This window comes from Panthera pardus, unplaced genomic scaffold, assembly GCF_024362965.1.
Source record: "Panthera pardus isolate Hobbes unplaced genomic scaffold, ASM2436296v1 HiC_scaffold_22, whole genome shotgun sequence".
Lineage (NCBI taxonomy): Eukaryota > Metazoa > Chordata > Mammalia > Carnivora > Felidae > Panthera > Panthera pardus.
The window spans coordinates 79,285,111-79,311,140 of NW_026526788.1; the positions used below are offsets into that span (position 1 = coordinate 79,285,111).

The 26,030-nt window shown below is 44.5% G+C and overlaps 1 protein-coding gene across 2 annotated transcripts; it reads right to left on the reverse strand.

Moving 5' to 3' along the window:
* Positions 1-4,432: 4,432 nt before the first annotated feature.
* OAT (ornithine aminotransferase) lies at positions 4,433-26,030 on the reverse strand. 2 transcript variants are annotated; one of them, XM_019424687.2, is made up of 11 exons: positions 25,924-26,030; positions 18,881-18,966; positions 16,290-16,517; positions 13,661-13,885; positions 13,461-13,556; positions 10,027-10,154; positions 9,139-9,261; positions 8,370-8,498; positions 7,474-7,587; positions 6,597-6,741; positions 4,433-5,502 (listed from the first exon to the last, which is right to left on the reverse strand). In XM_019424687.2, the coding sequence occupies exons 3-11, from the start codon at positions 16,486-16,488 to the stop codon at positions 5,342-5,344; spliced, it is 1,320 nt and encodes a 439-aa protein (XP_019280232.1). In that variant the 5' UTR covers positions 16,489-16,517; positions 18,881-18,966; positions 25,924-26,030; the 3' UTR covers positions 4,433-5,341. The 2 variants fall into 2 exon arrangements, with proteins under 2 accessions (XP_019280232.1, XP_019280234.1); XM_019424689.2 differs by lacking the exon at positions 18,881-18,966 and having other exon boundaries at positions 25,924-26,016.

Here is a 26,030-nt window from a genome sequence, read left to right on the forward strand (position 1 = left end):
GCCTGCCACACTGGCTGTGTGCCCTGGGCAGTCCTCTCTCCTCCCCTGGGTCTGTGTTCTAAGAGATCAGGAGGAGACCCTCCGTGGCTCTACAGCTCCTGGGGCAGAAGGAGACCCTCGGCCAGGTTCCCGCAACCAGGTCACCCTGGCCAAGTCCTGCAGCTCTGTATGCTATTTGCATATTTCTTTTCCAGTCACTCCCAGGAGGGATTGACTTCCAGATCATTAATAATAATGGGGTTTGGCACTCAGGAGCCACTAAGTGAAAGCGCTTGGTGATAAAAGGGAAGGCAGGGGAGACTGGGGGCTGGTTAATTTTACTAGTTAGCATCTTTCGCTTTCCATCTACCCCACCGGCCTGAGAGAAGGCCACCAAGGTCAGAAGCCACCCAGGCCCTCCGGGGGCCCGTTCCCGCAGCCGCCAGAGCCATACATAGTCCTGCGGAACAGGCTGCTTTGAGTCCAGTTCTGCCCTCCCCCCACTTATCTTTGGCCACCATCTGCTCTGCACTTGATATTGTGATGCAAATTAACAAGCCACATTAGCTCAGATATTTCATTAACGATTTGCGGACTGGACCGGTGGTGCGTAGGGGGAAAAGATCTCATTTGCAAGTTAATCAAAATGAAGGCTGAGAGCCTAATAAAATTCCTCGGAGCCATTATACATGCACGAAACAGTAAAGCCCTGAAATAGATTTTAAAGAGTTTTTCCTAAGTGGACTAAGCTGCTTTTTTGTATATATTACTCATTTGAATGGCTCCTGCTGGTACTTTTGAGAATCCATTTCGCAAGTTGGAAACAAATTGAAATGCTTTTACACACACTCGGGGCCATTCAACCACTCCTTAGACAGGTGGAGGCAGTCTGTCCCCCAACCCCCCAGTCCCTGGGGCACCTGGGACCACCCCCTCCCTCCCCACGGAAGCCTAGCCCAGCCCACCCAGGGCTCCAGGCCTCCACCAATTATTTTAAATACTACAAGGCAAGTTTCTTTGCCCTCGGACTTAGTTTTCTCATCTGTGAAAGGGGAATGATTGTACCAGGTGTAAAACACATTTGTGATAGCGCTTCACACATACTGTTTAATAAATGCATCTCTGAACCACTGCCTCTCCTCTGGGGCTAGCCAAGTGGTACTAAGTATTTTTCAAATAAATGTCCTGACTAAAAAGCCCATGAAGTCCTTCTCTTTCACCAATGACCCGGGTGCAATTCTGGGCCTGGCAGGGTACGTTGAGTGAATGACACCTGCATTCGTACTCAATACCCATCGTACATCTACATCCAATACCCACTTTGCAAAGGCTGCACGTTAGAAACCCCCAGATGAGGGGAGGGGCAATTAACATACAGACACCCAGACCCTATCCCCAGAGATTCCGATGCAATTGATCTGAGGTGGAGCCTGGATGTTGAAATTCATTTTGTAAGCACACCAAGTGTGACTCTATTATGCAGCCAGCATTGAAAAGCACAGGTCTGGGGGCGCCTGGGTGGCTCGGTCGGTTGAGCGTCCGACTTCGGCTCAGGTCATGATCTCACGGTCCGTGAGTTCGAGCCCCGCGTCGGGCTCTGTGCTGACCGCTCAGAGCCTGCAGCCTGTTTCAGATTCTGTGTCTCCCTCTCTCTCTGCCCCTCCCCTGTTCATGCTCTGTCTCTCTCTGTCTCAAAAATAAATAAACGTTGAAAAAAATTAAAAAAAAATTTAAAAAAAATAAGAAAAGCACAGTTCTAAACCTACAAGTGGCCCCACGTGGTACTATCCCTCGCTTGTAGGAAGAGGCTGGCGACTTGAAATTCCTACTGCCTCAAATGCACTGTGATCTCAGTACTATCCTAGGGAAATCAGGTGTCTCATCCCAATCTCTATTTTCTTACATGTGCGATGATAAATTTAGATCAGGTGCCCTCGGAAGTCAAAATCCAAAGAATAAATCATTGTTGGGGTCTCTTTGGGCTTGAGTTGTACCCCTCCCGCCAGATTAGTATGTGGAAGCCCTCACCCCCAGGACTTTGTAACGGGACTATTTGGACATCAGGTCTTTAAAGTGGTAACTGAGTGAGCATGAGGTCATTAGAGTGGGCCCTGACCCAGAGTGACTGGTGTCTTTATAAGAAGACGATTTAGGACACACACAGAGGAGAGGGTTTAGGACACACACGGGAGTGAGAGAGGTGTGAGAGAGGCCCCAGAAGAAACCAACCCTGCAGACACCTTGACCTCAGACTTTAGGCTCCAGGACGGTAAAGTATACTTCTGCCATTGAAGACAGTCTGGGGTACTTTGTTACGACAGATCTGGCCAAGGAGCACACGGTGTGTGACCACTGCCAGGGCAGAACACCTGGATTACCCTTCTGTGGGCGATTCCAGCTCAGGGCCTGTACCTGGGCATCCCGCACTCCCCGCGGCTTCTGCCTTAGGTCGGCTCCTCCCCTTCAGGGCAGACAGCTCTATCAACCCTACCCCATCCGGCCAGCACCCTCGTCTAGAGGTTTCCTGACTCTCAGGGAGACTCAGAGGAGTCCCAGAGGTACCCCTGTGATCACATGCCCTGGGCAACATCCGTACCTCGTAGGTTGGCAACTCACTCAGCGATGGGGTAGGTCAGGACTTCGCCTGCCCTATTGCTTTTAACACTCAGACCTCTCCTGAAAGGTAGGGGCTGTCCCACTTCCTCAGATGGGGACAGTGAGATTCGAAAGACAAGACAATAGCTCTTTCTAAAGCCTCTGCCTCCTTCCTGCCTCCCCACTGCCTGGGCTCCCCCTTACCAGGCTCCCCGCTGCACGGATTATAAAGTGAAGTAAGCGGCTGGGTCGTCCTGCCTTGTTCCCCACACTCCACACACCCACGGCCCCAGATGCGACCAGCGAACTAGTACGCGTGCGCTGGGCGAACCGGTCTGCACCGTTCCACCCGGCAGGGTTTCCTAACGTGCTTGGCATCATGCCACTTCTCGGCTGCCCTCCCTTCCTCCACGGACGCCAGATAAAGCCCCAACCCCTTGCCGGGAATTGCATACTCTCCCAACATTCCCACCTTCTTGCACCGGGGGTTCTAACTGCCCCCAGAGCACCCCGTGCTTTCCTACAGGGTCATTTCTCAAACTCTAAAAGCCTGCGAAGAATTTAGCAGGAAGCTTGTTGGTTTGTTACATTCACCTAGCCTTCGGGGCTTCTCGGATGGGTGAGAACTGCGGAACACAGATCGAATGGACTCTGGACAGGACCATCCACATCGGCACGGACTGGGAGCTCCCAGGTACCGCTCACACCGAGTTAGGATCCGCATGTTAGTAAGACGCCTGAGCCAGGTTTCTCAACCTTGACTGCGCGCAGAATCCTCTCGGGGAGCTTTACACTTACTGATGCTTTGGCGCCATCCCAGAGGTTCCGGCGGCCCTGGGGATTCTAGCGCAGCCACAAGGACATCTGGAGGCCGCAATCAGGGGGCTCCGGGAGGCCGGGCGGGAAGACTGGGAAACTGGGACCAGCACCAGAAATAGTCGGTCCTATAGTCCAAACCAGGGATAAAGAACGGGCAGCCTCTGAACGTTTTAGGAGGAACCTCACACTCCAGTGCCATACAGACAGACCTGTCTAGTCCCTACAAGTATTTAAATCGGAAACCCCTACCCAGACCGGTAAGCCCTGCCATTGTGGTAAGAGCAGACTCTCCCTTAACCGCTCACACATTCAGTCATGAACTCCCATGGCGCTACGGGAACCCGGGGGTGGCAGGGAGCCACGTGGCACCATTGCGTTTAAAAGTTTAGGGACACCTGGGTGGCTCAGTCGGTTAAGCATCTGACTTCGGCTCAGGTCACGATCTCACGGTTCACGGGTTCAAGCCCCGCGTCGGGCTCTGTGCTGACAGCTCAGAGCCTGGAGCCTGCTTCGGATTCTGTGTCTCCCTCTCTCTCTCTGCCCCTTCCCCACTCGTGCTCTGTCTCTCAAAAAAAACATAAATGTAACTTGGGTTTTTTTGTGTTTGTTTGTTTTTTTTTTTAATAAAAGTTCATCCCCAGGGCGCCTGGCTGGCTCAGCTGGTAGCACGTGTGACTCTCAATCTCAGGGTTGTAGGTTCGACCTCACACTGGGTTAGAGATTACTTAAAAATTATAAAACTGTGAAAAAAAAACAAAAACAACATGAAAATAAAAGTTCATTCCCTTTGACCCAGCAATCCACCTCGAGAGACCTACTACAAAAACACCAACTGTATAAACATAAAGCAATCGCAACGAGCTTTGTTTAAAGAGTGAAAAATTGTGAACCATCCGAATGTTCCCCAATATGAGATTATAATATATCCACATGAGTCGTCACAGAATGAAATAAACTTGTAATTACAGACATAGAAAGTATCCAAAATACTATATTCGAGGGGGAAAAAAAAAGAAAAAAGGAAAAAAAAGTTCCATAATACCATGCTTAATAAGGATCCTTTAATAAAAATAGTAAATACCAGCACATGAGCACAGGAAAAACAATCATTTTGAGAGAGGAAAAGGGAGTATAACAAAAGACTTTCTTTTCATAATTTCTGTTTCTAGATATCACCAAAGAAGCTGAAATGTTCTTAGAAAATACACAAAATAAAGCAAGGGAAGAACATTCTCAAGGAGCTTAAAAGCGTTGGGTAATCAGGATCAGCACACTGATCACGCTACAGACACTTTAAATATAAGCTTTACTTTAAAGCTGAAGAAAAACCGAAAATAAATCTTTTTTTTTTTTTTTTTTTTTTTACAAATCGTATCACTTAAAACATAATTTGGGAATGTTAAACATGAATTCTTAGTTAGAAATGACATTCACAGGGTACATCTTGATGTTGGCCAATATGAAGTTTCCTTAAATCCAGTATTTTATATAAGCTTAACCACCAAGGCTTCCTAAAACTTAATGATTATAATTTAACTTTTTAAGGTTAAGCAAGTCTTCCACGTAACACCCCATATAACTTTTTCAAATACAAAACATTTGTGTCAGTAAAGAAATTATAAAAACATATAAATTATACCGAAGGGCTTGATTAAAAGGCTCTCTATATACAAGTAGATGTGTTTCATCTTAGAAAGCACACACACAGAGAAACTGAATCGAATATAGATGCCATTACATTCTCTTAGTCATGTTACATAGCAAACTGCGTGTTTATAAATGTCATTCTATTATGCATGAACTGAAAAAAACAAAGTGTATTTAAAAAAAAAAGTCCTTGGACACTGGGGAGTGGACCGTGCCCACGCGAAGCACAGGAAAGCTACGGGACTTACAGGAACCGCCGTCTCTAGCTGGCTCCGGGCAGCACTGGAAACAGTCACCACCCTCAGAAAGACAGGATGGTCTTGTTAATGATTTCCACGGACTCCTGAATTTCATCCTCCTTGATCACAAGCGGGGGTGCAAACCTGATGATGTCGCCGTGGGTTGGCTTGGCCAGAAGTCCATTATCTCGAAGTCGCAGACACACCTTCCAAGCATCACAATCTAAAGAAAAATGGCCCAACATGCACGCTGATCAAAGACAAATGTGTAACACTCCCTTGCAGGACGGATGGATGGTTAACACTTCGCCTGGCAGGATACAACACCCAGGGCCTACTAACGAAAGACGGTTGGTGGTGCAAACTTGCTTTGCCCTTATCCTTAAAGATGAAGTTATTTTTCAGCAAGTGCATAACTAGGTTTGAACAGTATGATTAGACATACAGTTTTTGTTGGTTTTTCAAAAATGAAAAAGACCAAGCAAAATTATGTGCTAAAGGCTGTTGTATTAATTATGAGGAACCAATGCAAAAAGAATTTGGGTAGGATGCAGAAGGAAACTGGCATAGAATGACCAATACCCCAATCCCAGTGAACACGACACGTTCCTAAACCGGATCTGCTTCCTGAGCTCGTGGAAGGAGACTCTCACCCTGTTACAGCACGACGCTCAACCCCGGCTGCACATCAGAATCGTGGAAAAAGGCGTTGCCAACGCCTGGGCACCACCCCAGACCCGTCAAATCAGAATCTCCAGGGTGAGGCAAGTTTGAATTAACTCTTTAAAAAGTTCCTCAGGTGATTCTAAAGCGTTGCCACGGCTGGAATCGCTGCTTTAAAAGGAAGGGTGAGCACAGGAAAATCCGGCAAGGCGCTTTTGAGGGCTATTACAAATGAAACAGCAGCACACACTCAGTTAAGTGATCACCGTCATCATCAAGGTTATTACTGCTGCTCCTGCTACCTTTCCTGAAGCCCAAAGGAGTGTGGGGAAGGGGGTGGATAGCGAAGAGGAAACCCTCCAGGAAAGTGCTGGGTACAGACTAACAGAAAGTAACTGGAAATCTACAAGTATTGGGACCTAACCTAAGGCAGAATAACAAATGGCATAACAGAACAAAAATAGGTCAAAGTAGTTAAATCCTTCCTGTAGGAAAGGGCTCCATTTCCAAAGACCACTAATATAAATCAGGTGATACTCTGTCTAACAGACCTAGTCAACAATTTCAAACAGGGGAACCCAACAACCAGACAAAATATGTGTTTTCTTTCTTCCCATGAAAATAACATCTTGAGTAAAACGTTTGTGTCCGTACCTTTGGTTTCTCGAATAACAATAGCATTTAATAATCCTTTTCCCCTGACAGCAGTTACAATATCAGACGGCAGCTTCATGAGCTCATTCCTCAGGATGATACCCATTTTTTCTGCATTTTCAGCAAGGTTTTCTTCTTCCAAAACCTGTGTTTAAAGAGGAATTACACAAATGCTAAGACTACCCTGTTTTATGTTGTTCTTTAGTAGAGAACATGGACTATAAGCAAAGGAAGAGCATCGTCAGATAAAGACTAGAGTAACTTAACTTTCATTTCTGTTTTCCAAAGCCTATACTGGTTTAATATCTAATTAAACATTTACAAGCTCAGATAGAGCCTTGCTTTAGTCACGAATCCATCCATCTGATTTTATGGCAAAATAATAAGAATTAAAATTTGTTTAATGCAACTGACTGATATCTTTTCTTATTAGTTGAATAAGTCAATTGACTAAGTTAACTTTAATTTTTAAACTACAATAGTTTCCTTTTGTTTTTTCCCTTAAAAGTCCATCCTTAGAGATCACATAATTTTACACCTGTAGTAGGCACCTAAGGAAGAAGTGTAAAAGTGTTCAAATCTACAATCAATCAATCAATCAATGCCTTGCAGGCCAGGGCTGGTCGTAGGGTGAGAGCTCTGTGAGCCACCCAGGGCCTATGGGCCCAAAGCCCCAGGTGACTGCAACTCAGAAACCCCCAGAGTATCCTCATCTACTAGACCAAGGTTAAATTACCGAGCGCCTTGCCCCTAAAATCCTTCCTCTGCACCCCATGTTCTATAATACTCGGCCATCTTGTGTATGTCTCATTACACCAACAGGCCACTTCAACACGACCTCCACAAATGGATACCACACGGCTGGATCAGCCCTCACCTCCAGGGCCGCGATGGCCACGCGGCAGCCTAGTGGATTGCCACCGTAGGTTGACCCGTGCTCCCCCGGTTTAATGGTCAGCATCACCTCGTCGTCACACAACACCGCCGACACCTGAGAGCGAGAGAATTCGGTACCAACCAAATCATTTCTCAGACTAACCATTCCTGTTCGCAGCAGAGCAGGAACACAAGTGTTTATGAAGCGCATACGAAATTGGACAGAATGCTTCCCCAAACAAGAGTTACACTTCTTTCCTCGTAACTACTGGTGACAAATTGGCAATACCCGAAACACAGTGTAAGCACGTCAGGGCACTTCGAGGGCACAGAACCAGAGCATTTGGGAACCAAGAGGAAAGCGGTTTCTGCAACAATGCATTTTAGAATTCTTTCCACTTTCAAGGTAAAAGGCTTGGTTTAACTGCTTAAAAAACAATGTGCTGCACTGTGTTCAAAGCCCTTTACCTTTAAACCAGGACCAGTTACCGGCTCTGAACGGCAAACCCAAGGACAAAACTACAACCAAACCTTCATTTTTTCCAACCTCTACATTACCCAGTCACGGTTTTACACAATTGGTAACGCTAGATTTCTGAACAATGGAAAAAAACCCCAGGGGTCTCCAGGAGTACTTTTGGGGTAAAATGTTTCTACCCAAAAGAAAGACCGTAGCAAATTGTGAGGCACACTCAATTCTGCAGTGGAACTTAACTAAGTGGGTCAACCCTGTGGCCTCGGAAATGTTTCTATGCGTGTGCCAGGTGACCTAGAGCACCGGGAGTGTAACAAACCAAGGGAAAGGCATTATTGTCACCACCAGCTGACGTAAAAATATCTTCAGGGCAGATTTCATGAGAGTAGGGAACAGAACAAGGGGCTGAGCATACAACTTACAGGGTATAAGCCGCCGGAAAGTGCCTTTCCAAGAAGGACTACATCGGGTCTGACATTGTCATGATCGACAGCCAGCCACCTACCAGTTCTGGCCAATCCTGTCTGTATTTCATCAGCAATAAACAGAACCTAGTGGAAAACAACATAATACATTAATTATCAGTTTTGTTTCCATAGGGAAGATAGTGACCTCCTACCTTTCCCCACACAAATCTGTCATTCAGACATTCCCTCGGATACGTGAACATCTTTTTAATTACCGACATAATTTCAACACCATCCTGTGAACATCCTGTAGATAGGCAATCATCTCCTGTGTCAGGCCACTCTCCCCGAGGGCCTATTCTGCTGTTCCGCACAGTAGAAAGTGAGCACTTTGGGGGAGAGGGGGACAGAACTACCCTCTGGGAAAAAATAGATTCACTTGCTTATTCCAAACACTTATTAATTAAATATTTCCTTCTTAAATCCGTACTAGCGTGGTGGGAAGCGGAGGAGAGGGACACAACCAAGGGTCCGGGGACGAGCACAGGCTGCTAGCGTGGAGGGAAGGAACCACAGTTGGGGCCAGGAAGTCTGCGGCTCTGCCTGGGCCCCGGGTTGGCCAGTGGCCAGAACCAGTAAAAAGTCAGCTTCTGGGCAGGCCGCTGATAGGGCGTACTAGAGGGCTTCAGAATGAGGTCTCCCCCTAGTGGAAAGGGGATGCCACCTTTACTTCTCCCCTACGGGCCCAGCCCTGAGCCAGGCAGGCAGGTGCAGGATACACAACCTGGTGGCGGGTGCAGAGCTCTCGCACGCCCATCATGTAGCCGGGATCGGGAACCACGACGCCCGCCTCACCCTGAATTGGTTCTACCATGAACGCGGCAACGTTTGGATCCTGAAGAACACGCTATGAAAAAATACGAATACACTTTAGTAACTTCCTTTTTAGCCTATTTGGAAATCTGAAAACACAGGCTGCATATATTTTTACGTTAAGTATGCAAATTAAAGTTTTACACTAACTTATATTCTGACTTCAAAGTATTCACATTTCTGACGTTCAATTGCCAAAAGCTCTAAATACTTCAGCTTTAAGCTACTCTACCTTATATTTTCTGATATTAGTTTTAACTGTATAAAACGAAGACATTAGTTTTTATAGTAATTTCAGTGAATTAGTTTTAAAGATTAAAGATATTAGTTTCAAATATCTCAGTGAATCTTTTTATTTTACAAGTCATCTACTCAATAATTTTATTTTTTTTTTCTTTATTTCAAGTAATCTATACACCCAACGTGGGGCTCAAACTCACAACCCCAAGGTCAAGAGTGGCGTGCTCCAGCCACTAAGCCAGCCAGGCGTCCCTCCACTCATAATTTGAAGCAGCTAGCTGAAAACTGAGTCATCTTACCTAATGAAGTAATTAAACACATACTACCCAAGTTACTCATGCAGGATACAAACAGCAGTTAGCTGGTTCTCAGGATTAGACCGTGGCACCCAACTTCCCCATGCTGGAAACTAACTGACCATTACAGAGACAGGTCCGCAACCCGGGCTCAACTTAAGTTAGATGTTCACTGCAGTCAGATACCTATTTTGATTCATACATCCAACAACTGTAATTTCTACTTAGTCTTGCGCTAAAGCACTACGATGCTAGGGAAGTACCTCAAGAGCAGGCAGATCATTATACGGAATGATTTCAAACCCTGGCATAAATGGTCCAAAACCTTCGTAACTGGTTGGGTCTGTGGAACTGGAGATAGCAGACAGTGTTCTGCCCCAAAAGTTTCCAGCTGAAAAGGAGAAATAAATAGAGAAGATTTCAAACGCCCAAGTTTAATAAGCACTTCCCCCCAAAATGCCTTAAGAAGTTTGATTTGTTAAAAAAAATGAGTGTTTGCTTTAGAGAGCCTCCAGTGAGCTTTCCTTTGTTAAAATAAACCTGATATTAAACACCACGGTTCACTTGCACGTGACCACCCAGGTCTGGCCTTGCAATTGCTACTTCAGGCACTCCTCTACTCATCTCCAGACTGCAATGTATAGACCCCAAGGATAAACACTGGTCTTTTCTTCCAAGAATCCCAAACCCTAACCACTGAGGCATTCAATACGTGTTTTTCTAGACTCAGTGCATTTATGCCAGTGATAGGAGAAAAGAAATATCCCCTATGGAGAATTAGTACATCCCTGTTAAACACCCAATACTCCAGGATGAATTTTAAATTTCATTTGCAGAAAACATCTTCAGGCAATCTAAACACTTTCAATTTTGCCTTCCTTGGTATTAGAATCTTTTATGTGCTAAATGACTAACGTCAGCCTTTGTTCAGGAACATCTTTTTACCCATTAATTTGTTTCATTAATAAATCTGAGGCCCTACTATATAGGTCAGGCACTGTTCACCATGATAGAGTGGTCACCATGACTGGCAAGCTTCCTGCCCTCAAGGAGCTTACACAAATGCCAGGAGGGAAGAAACAGCATAACCTGAACCAGAGTAAAGCAAATGCATGAGATAATTTAAACTGGGTTAAATTCAAGCTAGGAAAGAAACAATGTAGAATGACAGCGAGGTTTGGGGGTTCTTTTTTTTAATGTTTTATTTATTTTTGAGAAAGGGTCTGAGTAAGCGGGGAAGGGGCAGAGACATGGCGGGGACAGAGGATCCAAAGCTGATTCGAACTCACGAACCGAGAGATCATGACCTGAGTCAAAGTCGGATGCTCAATTGACTGAACCACCCAGACACCCCCGTTTTTGTTTTGTTTTAATATCTTTCTGCCACCTGTGTCAGCACCAACTCAATTTAACCCAGTACTGAACTACTGTATTCAGCATCTCTAAACACGACTCCTGCAAAGGCTCTCTCACCTACAAGTGACCCCCACTCTACTTGTCCACCACCAATGGCACACAGACTGACCAAGCTTGTTGAAGAGAAAAGGCACCAGGGGCACCTGGGTGGCTCAGTCGGTTGGGTGGCCGACTTTGGCTCAGGTCACGATCTCGCAGTTCACGAGCTCGAGCCCTGCGTCGGGCTCTGTGCTGACAGCTCGGAGCCTGGAGGCTGCTTCGGATTCTGTCTCCCTCTCTCTCTGCCCCTCCCCTGCTTGCACTTTGTGTCTCTCTCTCTCTCTCTCTCTCTCTCTCTCTCTCTCTCAAACAAATAAATAGTGTTGGGGGGGGGGGGGTAGAAAAGGCACCAGTCAGACCAGGAGCCTATCTGCTCTCCTCCACTCAACCTCAGGAGTCTCCTCTGTGACTCACTCTGCAGGTGCAAGGGACTTCCAGTTAGGGACGGTCTTCTTTGTCTCTCTACCCCCACTGACTCACCAGTTGCTTTCAGTGCTCAGGTGAAAACACCTCTGTACTTTTTGCTAATATGATAGAGACTGATACAGTCTGTTAAGAATGAAAATCACCAGGAATGCCATTGTTGTTTGCAAGAACAGTTATGCTGCCCTACAACTAAGGCACAAGATTTCCAAATGGCAAGTCACAGAGCTGAGCAAAGAGTTTTTCTTCTTTGGAAATAGTAATGTCACCCCTAAATACTAACTACACCTGCCCATCAGAATATTTAACCATTTCAACTACCATAGAATGAACTTTGACCATGTGCAATGACAAATTTATCCACACTTTATGTTTTTAAAAATTAAAATCAAACCCTTAAAAACAATCCTACAGAGGACAAACCAGTGGTTACTAGAGAGGAGGTGGGTGGGGGGATAGGTGAAATAGATAAAGGGGATCAAGAGTACACTTATTGTGGTGAGCACTGAATAACGTATAGAATTGTTGAATCATTCTATTATGCTAATGTAACTACTATAACACTGTATATTAATTATACTTCAATTAAAAAAATGAGCAAAAAGTAAAACTAGTAATAATAAAAAGTAGGCAGGGGCACCTGGGTGGCTCAGTCTGTTAAGCGTCTGACTTCAGTTCAGGTCGTGATCTCTCAGTTCCTGAGTTCGAGCCCCATGTCGTGCTCTGTGCTGACAGCTCAGAGGCTGGAACCTGCTTCGGATTCTGTGTCTCCCTCTCTCTCTGCCCCTCCCCCGCTCACACTCTGTCTCTCTCAAAAATAAAATAAACATTAACAACAACAACACATAAGCAGGCAAAAGGAAACTTTTGGAGGTAATGGAAAGGTTAACGGCATAGATCGTGGGTGACGGTCTCATGGGCATACACCTGTCTCCAAGCTCATCAAGTTGTATACATTAATTACATGTACCTTTTTGTACGTCCAAAAATAGAAGTAAAATCTAAATAAACAAATAAGATGCCAATACAAGGCGGGGGTTGGAGAAGAGGAGGGTCAGATTACATCATCTGAATTGGTATTCAGTATTCAAGCCATTCCTCTCAACCATTCCCAGAAATATAGCCAAGGCAACTCCAGTCCTCTCTTCCACCAGCTTCTGAGAACATGATACAACAATACATCAAATACTAAGATTCGGACTTCGTGCCACACCTAGGACATGGCTCCTCTCTGAGGTAACCCAACCTCAACAACCCAACAAAAATGCCCTACCACTAAGACCATCTAATTAATGAGAAAACTGCTATGAAAAGATCAGATAAGCATGGGGCACCTGGGAGGCTCAGTTGGTTAAGCATCTGACTTTGGCCCAGGTCACGATCTCACGGTTTGTGGGTCTGAGCCCTGTGTCGGGCTCTGTGCTCAGAGCCTAGAGCCTGCTTTGGATTCTGTGTTTCCCTCTCTCTGTGCTCCTCCCCAACACGCGCTCTCTCTCTCTCTCTCAAAAAAAAAAAAAAAAAAAAAAAAAATTAAAAGAAGAAAAAGAAAATATTCAGATAAGCAGAGGAGAAATAAATCATATAGTCATTCATATTAGGGAGTGAGGAGTAGGAAGTTAATTAGCAGAGAAAAATCCCATTTATGTGGAAATACTTGGAAATAATCCCAAAAGAAAAAAAACTCTCAATTTTTATGAAACATTCAGCAGATAGTATATCATGGATGAGGCAAACACATGACAAATATTCTATCAGTAAATTAAAACAGTAATAGCATCGTATGTTGACATCACAGAGGTTAATGCTGAAAATCACATACCTGCAAAAACCACCTTTGCCTTGTATTTTGGAATACCCTTAACAGTATAGCCCCATCTACGAGCAAGTTTGCAAGCAGTCTCTCCAGCCTCCACTCCTATCAAGGAAGAAAAATTTTCAGTTTAAAAAAATGTATCTTAAATTATCAAAAAAGTAGTAAGATCATATCCTCAGATATTTAATGAAAAAAAAATATTTTACCTGTATTCATAGGAAGAACTTTGTGGTAGTTGAAAAGTTTCGTAACATACTCTTCGTATTCACCAAGTACGTTATTATAGAAAGCCCTAGATGTTAAGGTCAGTTTGTCTGCTTGACTTTTCAGGGCATTCACAATCTTTGGATGGCAATGCCCTTGGTTGACAGCACTGTAAGCACTCAGGAAGTCAAAATATTTTCTGCCTTCTACATCCCATACGTAAATACCTAAATATATAAAAAGTTATTTTAGAAAACCACTAAGTTACAGGAAGTTCAAAGATTAAGATCGCTGGCAAGCCTTCTGAATACATGAACCTCTACTTAATTCAGAATGGTTGTTAAAGCAGGGTTTAGCTCATCATAGTAAGGTTGGTTATAAATAATCTGGTTTACAAGGAATTACATTTTATCTGTCCAACTTGAAACTACACATTTAACAGGAACACCATTAACACGAAACGGTCTATAAACTGTAGAGCGAAATCTTTAATCCTAGAAAACTGGGGTTTGGAATTTAAAGGCAGAAGTTATACGTGACCTAAAAATCATGATTAGTTGACTGTAACCACCAAAAGAATGGGAATATAGATTTTCAAATCATACATCTAACTGAGAAGGATCTAGTATCTGACAACCCAATTCAAAAATGGGCAAAGAACGTGAATAGACATCTCTCGAGAAAAGATATACAAGGGGGCGCCTAGGTGGCTCAGTCGGTTAAGCGTCCAACTCTTGATTTCGGCTCAGGTCATGATCTCGTGGTTTGTGGTTTCAAGCCCCACATCAGGCTCTGCACTGACAATGCAGAGCCTGCTGGAGATTCTCTCTCTGCCTCTCCCCCACTCATGCTCTCTCCCAAAACAGATAAACTTTAAAAAAAAAAAAAAAAACTAAAATATCTCAGGGGCACCTGGGTGGCTCAGTCAGTGAAGCATCCGACTTCAGTTCAGGTTGTGATCTCACGGTTCTTGAGTTCAAGCCCCTCGTCGGGCTCTGTGCTGACAGCTCAGAGCCTGAAGCCTGCTTCAGATTCTGTGTCTCCCTCTCTCTCTCTCTCTGCCCCTCCCCGACTCATTCTCTCCCTCTCTCTCTCTCTCTCTCTAAAATAAACACTAAACAAACAAATAAATAAATAAAATGATAAATTTTAAGTTATGTACATTTTGTAAAAAATTTTTTTAGCTTGACTATAGATATTAAAACATATCAGGTGGCTTACCAGCTAACTTTTACCATGTATTCAATGTACTGTGTTAGTCGTCTTTGTACATTCTCATTAGAGAAAGAAAGAAAGAAAGAAAGAAAGAACGAACGAACCTATTAAAAAAAAAAAAAAACACCCCATGAGAGTGTTACCACGCTACAGTACAAACATATGGAAAGAGACACTTCGATATGGAGCTAGCCCAAGCTGCACACATGGAACCAGGACTTGACCCCAGGCACTCAGATTCCAGAATCCACAATCTGCTACTCCAAGAATATTTTTATAAACCAAACTGTTTCCAAATTTGTAATCTAGATTTTGCTCAAAATCTAGATCACAGCGCTGGTCCCAAATAAAATACAGCGAATGATAAAAATGTTTAATATTCATACATCATCTTCTGGCCCAAACCTAAGTAATAAATTTTGGTTTTATTAGGTTAGGGCTGTTATTTCAAAATGTGGATTAAATCACCATTTGGCAACTATCAGTAATCATTTATTGAGGCAGAGAATAATTAGCGGATGCCAAAAGTGTGAGTGAAACTTTGCAGAGTCTCAAGTCATGTCCTCACAAGGTATTTAAAAGGGAAAAATATTAACTTTGCAGTGAGGGAGGCTGGCAGACCCTACCTTACCAGCCAACTCCAAACTGAGGTTCGTTCTACAACACTATTGGCCCGTACTCTTCAAGAATACCAAGGTCAAGAGGACGAAGGCTGAGACCGTTCTGGATTAAGGAAAACTAAACAGACCTGAAAACTGAATATAATCCATGACTGGAGATTTTCCTTTGCCTACCGGACAACAAATGAAATCTGAATCAGGTCTGTAGATGAGAAAATGGGGTTGTTTCAGTGTTCACTTCCCAGTCTTGATAGTTACACTATTGTTATGTAAGAGAAAGTTCTGTAGTTCAGGAGAGACACACAAAGTATTTACGTATCAAGAGGCATCACGTGTCTGCAACTTCCTCTCAGTTCAGGAAAGAAACGCAGTCGTGTGTGAAGAGAAAGAGAAGATAGAGCAAAGGTGGTAAAATGTTAGCACCGAGAAATCTGGCTGAAGAGTAAACGAAAATTCTTTGCACTACGGCTGCAACTTTTAAGCCGAAAGTTATGCCCAATTAAAAGTTAAAGGACAAAAACAATAGCAATGGCCGAGTACTTTGCTTATGTCTCTTACAGTCCCTCCTGGCAAGGTCCATCGTGACAAAGACTGAATAATGAAGTGCATCTTGTATTCCCCTCCATACCTAACACAGCAAGCACTCAATAAATGTTGAATTAACTAGACCTGTAATATAGAAATTAAGTGCATCTGGGAAAATGTACACTGAGAAAATTTACAAGCAATTTTTACAAAAGGGACGGGGGGGGGGGGGGGGGAGGGGGGTGGTGGGAGGGATTAATTCAAAATGTACCTTTTCCTCTCTCCAGGGCTACAGGTAAAGGATGGTAGTTGTGTGCACCATATTTAGATTCTCGCTCAAAAATGTAATCAGAAGATGGAGGGCCCTGGATTGTCTTTTTAGTCGCAACAGACGTAGCAGAAGCCACTGAGGAGTGAACTCCGCGACGAAGCACAGGAAGCGTCCGCAAATGAGCTAGTTTGGAAAACATCGTGCCTTTCAGGGAGGAATACCACCCACCTGTCCAAGGAGAAGAGAAGGCAGTAAGAATAAGAATCTTCCCAGAGTCCACGTGGGCGGGCTCATCCCACACGGAGCGTTTGCCACAGTCCACCGAAGCATCAAGACAGCGGGCGAGGGGCGCCTGGGGGGCTCAGGCGGTTGAGCGGCCCCTCCCGATTTCAGTTCAGGCCAGGATCTATCTCACGGTTCGTGGGTTCGAGCCCCCACATCGGGGTCTCTGCCGGCAGCACTGAGCCTGCCTCAGATCCCGCGTCCCCCTCTATCTCTGCCCCTCCCCTCCTCACACGCTTTCTCTCAAAAATAAACATTTTTTTTTTTTTAAATCGCAATTTAAAACCCATTTAGAGTAAAACCTGACAAGCGCTACAGCGGGACGCGCACAAAGTACTACGCGCAAGGACTCTGCGAGAACACTAAGAAAATCGAAAAAACTATGAATGGGAGGTCAGAGGCTTTTACTGACCCTCTTCTGTGCCACTTGAGAGTTTTTTCATAAACACACATACTTTTTTTAAGTCATCAGTGCTGAGGGTACATCAAGGACAAGGAACTCACTCTGGGGGCCTCAGGCAAGGCTGCACAGCACAGGGGCTAAAGAGATGGGACCGGGTCTTGTGGACTTAGCCACGATTATAAAGGCACCTGCTGCGGGGCGCCTGGGTGGCTGCATCGGTTAAATGTCAGACTTCGGCTCCGGTCATGATCTCAAGGTTTGGGAGTTTGAGCCCCGCTTCAGACTCTGTGCTGACAGCTCGGAGCCTGGAGCCTGGAGCCCGCTTCAGATTCCGTGTCTCCCTCTCTCTCTGCCCCTCCCCTGCTTGAGCTCTGTCCCTCTCTCTCAAAAATAAACATTAAAAACAAATTTTTTAACTGTTTTTAAAAAAGGCACTGCTGTGGGGACAGGATCCTTTCAGATGGACACAGACCCCCAGTAAGGAGACATCAGACAAGCAAGCAGCCTGCCCAGGAGTCATCCTGTCATGGGGAGGTGACGGAAGGACTGAGAAATACCTCGCGTACCGACTCCGTCCTTGTATGTAAGGAGTGAAGACACTGAGAAAGAATTTGGTTTCTACAAAGATAATAGGGACCATCCAAAAGGAAAAAAGGTGTAGAGAGGAAAAAGTGATTCATTGGGGGAAAGGAAGGGTGTTTTAAGTATAACACCAAAGACAGAAACTACAAAATGTAAAATCTGTTACTGAGCCACAAATATCTACAGTTTCCAAAGGACAAAAGTATCGTAAACAAAGGTTAAAGGCAAAAAGACCAGGAAAAAAAATCATCTGGTAATTTATACTAACATTTGAATAGCTTTAACATTAAGATGAACTGATCAAAACATATATTACATGTTCTATATTACATACTTTATAAATTATATAAAATACACATCATATACATTTATTTACACACACACACACACACACACACACACACACACAGATGAAAACTGGCAATTCCCAAAAGAAAGTCTACTCTGCCAGGATGGGTGTTTCTATAAAACTTATCTCCAAAAACCTGCCCTACAAAAGCAAGTATTGAAAGGAGAAAAAGGTAATCAGGAACTAGAGAACAAACCACAAGGAGCTAAGAGTTTTAGTAACAAAATGTAAACATCACTGAGCAAATTGACATTTCCTCACAACCTATGTATAGATTTCAGAGTCGCGGCTGCCCCCTCGTCTGTCCCCACCAGCCCTAAAGCCAGCCCCGCCACAGAGCTTCCCTTAGGGCTCTGTATCCACCTGGACCGTTAATAGTCATCATAAACCATGAAGCAAAGACTGAGGTATGGAAGAAGCTTGGAAGAAAAGGGAACATGGAGAAAATGCATAGCAATTATGTCTGGCCAGGGGGTTAAAGATAATTTCAAGACTGGGGCACCTGGGTGGCTCAGTCAGTTAAGCGTCTCAGTCTTGATTTGGGCTCAGGTCATGATCTCATGGTTCGTGGGATCCAGCCCTGCAATGGACTTTGCAGGACAGTGTAGAGCCTGCTTGGGATTCTCCCTCTCCTGCTTGTACCCTCTTACTCCCTTTCTCAAAAATAATAAACATTAAAAAAAAAAGAGAGAGAGAGAGAGATAATTTCAAGACTAGTAGAAAGTTGCCAAATACTAAGCATACTTAGTATGTCTATATTTATTTTTTAAAAAGACTAGTTAACTCATGTTTAGACAGAGTTCCATGAATGACAAGTCAAATCACACAATCTCGCAGAACTCCACTTGAACTGCCAGATTAACAAAAATTTAACACTTGGAGCGTGGCTTCCCTTTCAGCTAGGCACGACCTGGTAAATCCTGTACGCTCAGGAATTTGCAATTACTAAACAAAATCCGGCACGCCAGGACTCACCGACTATCCTTTCTTCCCACAGTTCAAATTAGAATGCAGATTTGTGATCTGAGATCCAACGACGGTCTCAGAGGATCCGAGAACTCCTGAAATAAAATGCAGAATTGTATGCATAAGTGCATTTTCCTAAGGAGAAGGTCCCTAGCTTTCACCAGGTTTTATCTGAGAGAGGCATGTATCAATAACAAAGCTACATAGGAACTAGCGGACCGGAGATAGCAGTTCACAAAAATGCAAGGTCTAGCGATGCAAACGAGATAGAACTTCTTCAAAATACTACTGTGCAGTTTAAAACCTCCTCCTCCTCCCCCTCCACTTTATTTCTTGGCCTCTTTATGCTCTACTCAGTAAGAAATAATGTTCTATTTGACCACTAAAAAACACAATTTTTGACTTGATCAAATCAGCAATAAAACACGGCGTTCCATGGTAATACTTAAATGAAACACCACCTGAAAAGAATTATAGCCACAATCATAGCCTTGGAAGGGTCTGTCCTCTTAGACCAGTAATTTCACTCATAAGATGCTACATTCGTGGATAAAAGATGGTCAATAATTTGAGACTGGATCAACATAATCACATACATAACAACGTGCCGTCATTTAAAATAATTATAGTGAGGGGCACCTGGGTGGCTCAGTCAGTTAGGAGTCTGACTTCGACCCGGGTCATGATGTCACAGTTTGTGAGTTCGAGGCCCCCCTCAGGCTCTCCGCTGTCAACGCAGAGCCCGCTTGGGACCCTCTGTCCCCCTCTCTCTCAAAAATAAACAAAATCAATAAATCAATAAAATAATTATAGTGTATGACATGGAGGGATGTTTCAGGATGTTTAAGTGAAGAAAAACAGATATACAAAACATTCAAGATCATATATAAGGAAAAACTACCTGAAAACGGCACAAAAAAGTTCACTGTGGTATCTTTCTACTATTCTGTACTTTCCACATTTTCTAATGATCACGAACTACTACACTTATAATCAGAAAAAAAAGCTAGCGACACCTGGGTGGCTCAGTCAGTTAGGCGTCCGACTCGGCTTCAACTCAGGTCATGATCTCACAGTTCGTGAATTCGAGCCCTGCACTGGGCTCTGCGCTGACAGCACGGAGCCTGCTTGGGATTCTCTGTCTCCCTCTCTCTGTCCCTCACCTGCTTGCTCTCTCTCAGAATAAATAAAAATAAACTTAAAAAAAAAAAGAAAAAGAAAATTATTAAAAATGAAGCTGAGTTCCTGCCTAAGCTGTCACATTAGAAAGGTTTAGGCAACAGACAAAACTAAGGGGAAAATAAAGGTTTGAGAAGCTCTGAAAAAAATGGATTGTGGTTAAAAGAAAGGTAGCGTTCATTTCCCCCTAGGAAGTGCAGCCTGGATTACAAAAATTAGGTCTAAAAGTTCATTTGTACGTAGGGAAGAGGGTCAAATACTAAAATAAAAACTATTCTCTATGATTTTGCTATCAAGGTCTGCAGCTCTGTGACTAGAATCTGGCAAAGAGGCACTACTAAACTAAGTGAGGTATTTAAAAAAAATACTAAAAACTCTCTTAACTAGCATGATTTTTTTTTAAGTTAGCTCTACACCCAACATGGGGCTTGAACTCACAACTCTGATATCAAGAGTCGCATGTTCTACAAACTGAGCCAGGCAGGCTCCTGTTTTAAGTTCATTTTAAGGCATGTTTTAAGTTCATTAAGGGTCGCCTGGGTGGCTGTTGGTTAAGGCTTAGGTCATGATCTCCCAGTTTATGAGCTCAAGCCCCATGTCAGGCGTGCTGATGGTGCAGAGCCTGCTTGGGATTCTCTCTCTCTCTCTCTCTCTCTCTCTCTCTCTCTCTCTCCCTCCCTCTCTGTCCCTCCTCTGCTCTCTCAAAATAATACAACTTTTAAAAAAATTGTTTAACTTCATTAAAAGGTTGATGCAGTATTGCAAGTGAAAGGAATCTTTGAAATTATCTAAATTCAATGGTCTCCTACTATTTACTCAGCTACTTTGCAAAAGAAATGGGACAAAATACCCATCTATCTGCAGAGTTCAAACAATCTTATTAAAAAAAATAAATTAAAAAAATTTAAAAAATAACTACGACTCACAGACAAATCAGTAACATTCAAAACATTGCTAATACTCATCCTTAAGGTTTTTAAAGATTAACTCTGGATATTCAACTGGAGAAAGTCTTGCAGTTGAAAGTGTGATGATGTGACCAGAATCCTGTAAACATATTTCTATTAAAGAACCTTCTGTGGTCGAGTTACTATGCTTGGCACTATCCAAGAAACCTTAGAACAGACTTAAGATGGGCTCAAAAATAGACAGTATCAGTAATTTCCTCTTCCAAAAAGGATTAGAAAACCAGGAGAGGAGAGCAGAAAGTCCAGAGTCTAGAGACCAGGATTTAAATTCTAGCTGAGCCTCTTCAAAGGACCTGTGGATTATCTTGAGCTTCATTTCCCCATTTGTAAAATGAGGTTGAAACCACTCAAGGTCATTACTGAGGATTAAATGACATAATGTTAAACTGCCAAACCTGGCATAAATGGCCACTCAGTTCCCTTCCTCCCTTAAATCCAAAAATGGAACTTGACAATTTCTACAATATAAAAATCAACATTGCCATGATTTCTTTTTTAAATTTCCCCCAAAAAGCCGGGGCGGAGGGGTGTCGCCTGGGTGGTTCAGTTGGTTAAGTGTCCGACTTCAGCTCAGGTCATGATCTCGTGGTCCATGAGTTCGAGCCCCACATCAGGCTCTGTGCTGACAGCTCAGACCCTGGAGCCCTGCTCCTGATTCTGTGCCTCCTTCTCTCTCTGCCCCTCTGCTTATGCTCTCTTACTCTCAAAAAATGAATAAATGTGAAAAAAAAATTTTTTAAACTTCCAAGAAAATTGTTTTTCTACTGATAAAAAATTAGAAACACAGATGACAAGAAAAATTAGCTGCAATTTTATACTTTGCAGTATAAAACTGTAGTATGCATAAATACTATACCCATTAGCTTTTTTTCACGCTCCCCCATAGAATTTACAACATAAGACCCCCCCTGAAGACTCCCAGGAATCTTGCATGTTTTTGTCCCAGGTCCTAACACTTTAGGACACTCGTCTTCATGCCTGGCCCCCTAGTACAATCCCAGTAGGCTCCTTAAAAGAACAGTAACCATGTCTTTTTTTTTTTTAATTTTTTTTTATTCATTTATTCATTTTTTAGAGACACAGAGCATGAGCGGGAGAGGGGTAGAGAGAGAGGGAGACACAGAACCCGAAGCAGGCTCCGAGCCCAGTGTAGGGCTCAAACCCACGAACTGTGAGATCGTGACCTGAGCTGAAGTCGGACGCTCAACCAACTGAGCCACCCAGGCGCCCCGAACAGTAACCATGTCTTAAAACTCACTTTGCGTCCCCAGATTCCCGCCCAGGTTTGGACACTCCGCTAGCATTCTTTGTCAAATGAATGAGGTCATTCCTAAATACAGGTAGGACTCCTGAAGAAGTCAAGGCAGCAGAGAGAGCAAGGCCATCCAGAGGGCAGATGAAATCGTCCATCCCTGAGCCGAGTCTAGCTCTCGGAGGAAGCCAGCATTCCCTAAGATACCACCAGGAGGAACTATAATCTTTCCATCAAGAGATCACTTCAACCACCGCCACATGATTTCCCGCATACGTGGAACTTAACAAACAAAACAAAGGACCATAGGGGGGAAAAGAGGAAAACCAAGAAAGAGACTCTTAACCATAGAGAGTTAAACTGATGGTGAACAGAGTGGATGGGGAGATGGGTTAAGTGGGTGATGGGGATTGAGGGCACTTGCGAGGAGCACTGGGTAACTGTATGCCTGAAACTATATTACACTGTATGTTAACTGGAATTTAAATTAAAACTTTAAATGGAGGAAACCAATTTGACAGTAAATTTCATATATTAAAAAATTAAAAAAAAATTAACTAAAAAAAATAAAAAAAAATAAAAAAAAAAACTTTAAATGGAAAAAAAAAAAAAGTTCACTTTATGAGATTTAATGGCCTTCAAGAGTCAAAGCAACGTGTATAACTGTGACCAGTCCGGGCTGTTGTCGTGCGTTTAACCAAGGCCCACAGTCAGGTGCTGGAGAAAACAACACATTGTGACTAACAGCAAAAAATTTAACATTGAGTGTTTTCAGTCATCTCCATAACTCCCAGTCTTTCTCCAAGCTATCATTACTCCTTTCCATCTAATCCACCCTGTCGACCTCAGCACACACCTAAAACAGAATGTCCATAAAAGGCTGCATTTTGAAGAGTTAAGGCAGCAGTGCACTTTGGGTTTTTAATGATGCTGAAAGAAAAACCAGTGGAAGCTCATCAAAAGCCACTAAAAACTTGCGGAGTAAATTTGGCTTTACTATGTTGGTCAAATATTTACTTTTCTTGAGGTAACCATTCACAAATGCAGTCCTTTTTTAAAAGTTCTGCCAACAAAAGTTTGAGGGTTTTTTTTTTTTTTTTTTTTTTTTTTTTTTTTTGTACGTAAACTGGCTAAAATTCAACCCAAGTGCGTCACTGGCAAACACCTTGGGCATTACTACTGAAAAAGGACTGGTTCAGCCACACCACACCCTCCACACACCTCCCAAACCTGGTGCCTTCCTCTCAATATTAAAATACAGGAGTCAGTCCGTCCTCCAGAACTAAGTAAAGGGCTTAAATACGCACACAAGTGAATGTAACAAAGGCAGAGTATAGGGGGAAATAAAAATAAGACAGCGTGAGGGGACAAAGTGCCTTTTCAAGAATTTTTATTACAAAGTTTTACTTTAATTTTTTTTTAATTTTTTTTTTTAACGTTTATTTATTTTTGAGACAGAGAGAGACAGAGCATGAACGGGGGAGGGGCAGAGAGAGAGGGAGACACAGAATCTGAAACAGGCTCCAGGCTCTGAGCTGTCAGCCCAGAGCCCAACGTGGGGCTCGAACTCACGGACCGTGAGATCGTGACCTGAGCCGAAGTCGGCCGCTTAACCGACTGAGCCACCCAGGCGCCCCCAAAGTTTTACTTTAAAGTTATGATGCGTCTTGGGGGGGGCGGGGATGTAAAACTGATCTTCAACGCCAGGAAAAACTGTAAACCCAAAACAGTAAGTTTTATTTAAATCTTATTTTTATTAGAAGATTCTAACTTTCAGAACAGGATTAAGAGTACGTTTATCTTGGGGCGCCTGGGTGGCTCAGTCGGTTGAGCGTCCGACTTCGGCTCAGGTCGTGATCTCACGGTCCGTGAGTTCGAGCTCCGTGTCGGGCTCTGTGCTGACAGCTCAGAGCCTGGAGCCTGTTTCAGATTCTGTGTCTCCCTCTCTCTGACCCTCCCCCATTCATGCTCTGTCTCTGTCTCAAAAATAAATAAACGTTAAAAAAAAAATTAAAAAAAAAAAAAGAGTACGTTTATCTCGATGAGCTCTGCATAATATATGCAGCTGCTGAACCCACATTGTGCACCTGAAATTAACAGAACACTGTAGCTTAACTACACTGGAATTAAAACTTTTAAAGATGCTTCCAAAAAAAATAAAAAAGACTCTACTTTCATACTTGGATCTTTTTCACAGTCCGGAACTAGATTCTCTGAAAATGAAACCAGGATATTCTAATGAAAGAAACGTATGGTTTCTTTCAAATAGGTGAGGTAAAGAATTTGGATCACAGAAGGGACACTTCCCGGTTCAAACTGACACAACCAGTTTACCTACAGAAACTCTTACAAACCCGAAGAGATTTAGAATTGAGAAAATTAAAGATCAGTAATTTCTTAACTTTTTTTTTTTAATTTATTTTTGAGACAGAGAGAGACAGAGCATGAACGGGGGAGGGGCAGAGAGAGAGGGAGACACAGAATCGGAAGCAGGCTCCAGGCTCCGAGCCGTCAGCCCAGAGCCCGACGCGGGGCTCGAACTCACGGACCGCGAGATCGTGACCTGAGCTGAAGTCGGACGCTTAACCGACTGAGACACCCAGGCGCCCCAAAGATCAGTAATTTCTTAAAGCTAATTCCTTTCAAACCCACTCCTTTTCTCCCTTAATTGATCACCTTATCAAAGGGACAAAACTGAAATCAAGAAGAGTTTACGATGACAAAAAAAAAAAGCGAGGATCAAAGGTTCTTGAGAACAAGTGCCCCCACTGAATTCAACCAGAATTTACTGATGCTCAGCTCTGCTGGCAAAGGAACTCTAGGAATTAAGTTTTCGTGCCGAAAGCCCGGTTGGCCCCAATCCCTTGACACCACCCAATGAATCTGCACGTTACTGCAGATAAGCCTCTACTTCTGCAATTTTTTATTCAGACAAAGGCTGGAAAGAAAACGACGTTGGGGGAGGGGAGAGATAAGCAGGTTGGCTGCAGGGCCCAGGCGCTGCCCGGAAGGATTCGAACCCTTTTCCAGATCAGGGCCCCCCGCCCCATTACAAAAGCCACCGTTTACTGAGCAGTTTCCCCGCACCCACAAGGCACCCTTCTGGTCGACCTCGGGAACCCAGGATACCCGCGGTGTCCGGAGCCTGTTCCCCACGAGCCGGCGCCCCATCACCTCTTTCTCGCAAACCCGGAGGTGCGCGGCCAAGGCGCAGACACCCCGGGGAGTGGGGGGTCCGCGGCGCGGAGTAGGGGGCCGCTGGCCTGGAGGACCGAGGGCCGGCCCGGCTCCGCCCGCTCTGGCAGGCGGAGGTGCCACATCCCCAGCCTCTCTCTGCCGCCTGCCTCCCTCCCTCCCTCGCCCGCCCGCCCGCCGCTCGGGGCCGGGATGCGCCACGTCCCTGCCCGCCGAGGCTGCGCTCCGGCCCACTGCTCCCCTGCCCCGCGGTGCCCGCCGCCGGCCACGTAAAACGGCCGCAGAGGCGGAGCCTGCCCGCCGGCCGAGGCCCAGCGCGTCCCCTGAGCCCGTTACCCCCCAGACCCCAGGCCCCGGACCCCGGACCGGAGCCTCGCAGGCCGGCCGCCTCGCCGGCCGTCGTGTGGGGCGCCCCGGTCTCGACCCAAGTCCCGGCCCCGGAGCGCCAGCGCGGATACCTGGCAGCACCTCCAAACCCGGCACGGGACAGGCGGCGTCGACAGCGCGGCAGCGCAACGGCGGCGCGTCACAGAGCTTAAGACGCGGCTTCCGCCCCGCCCCCGGG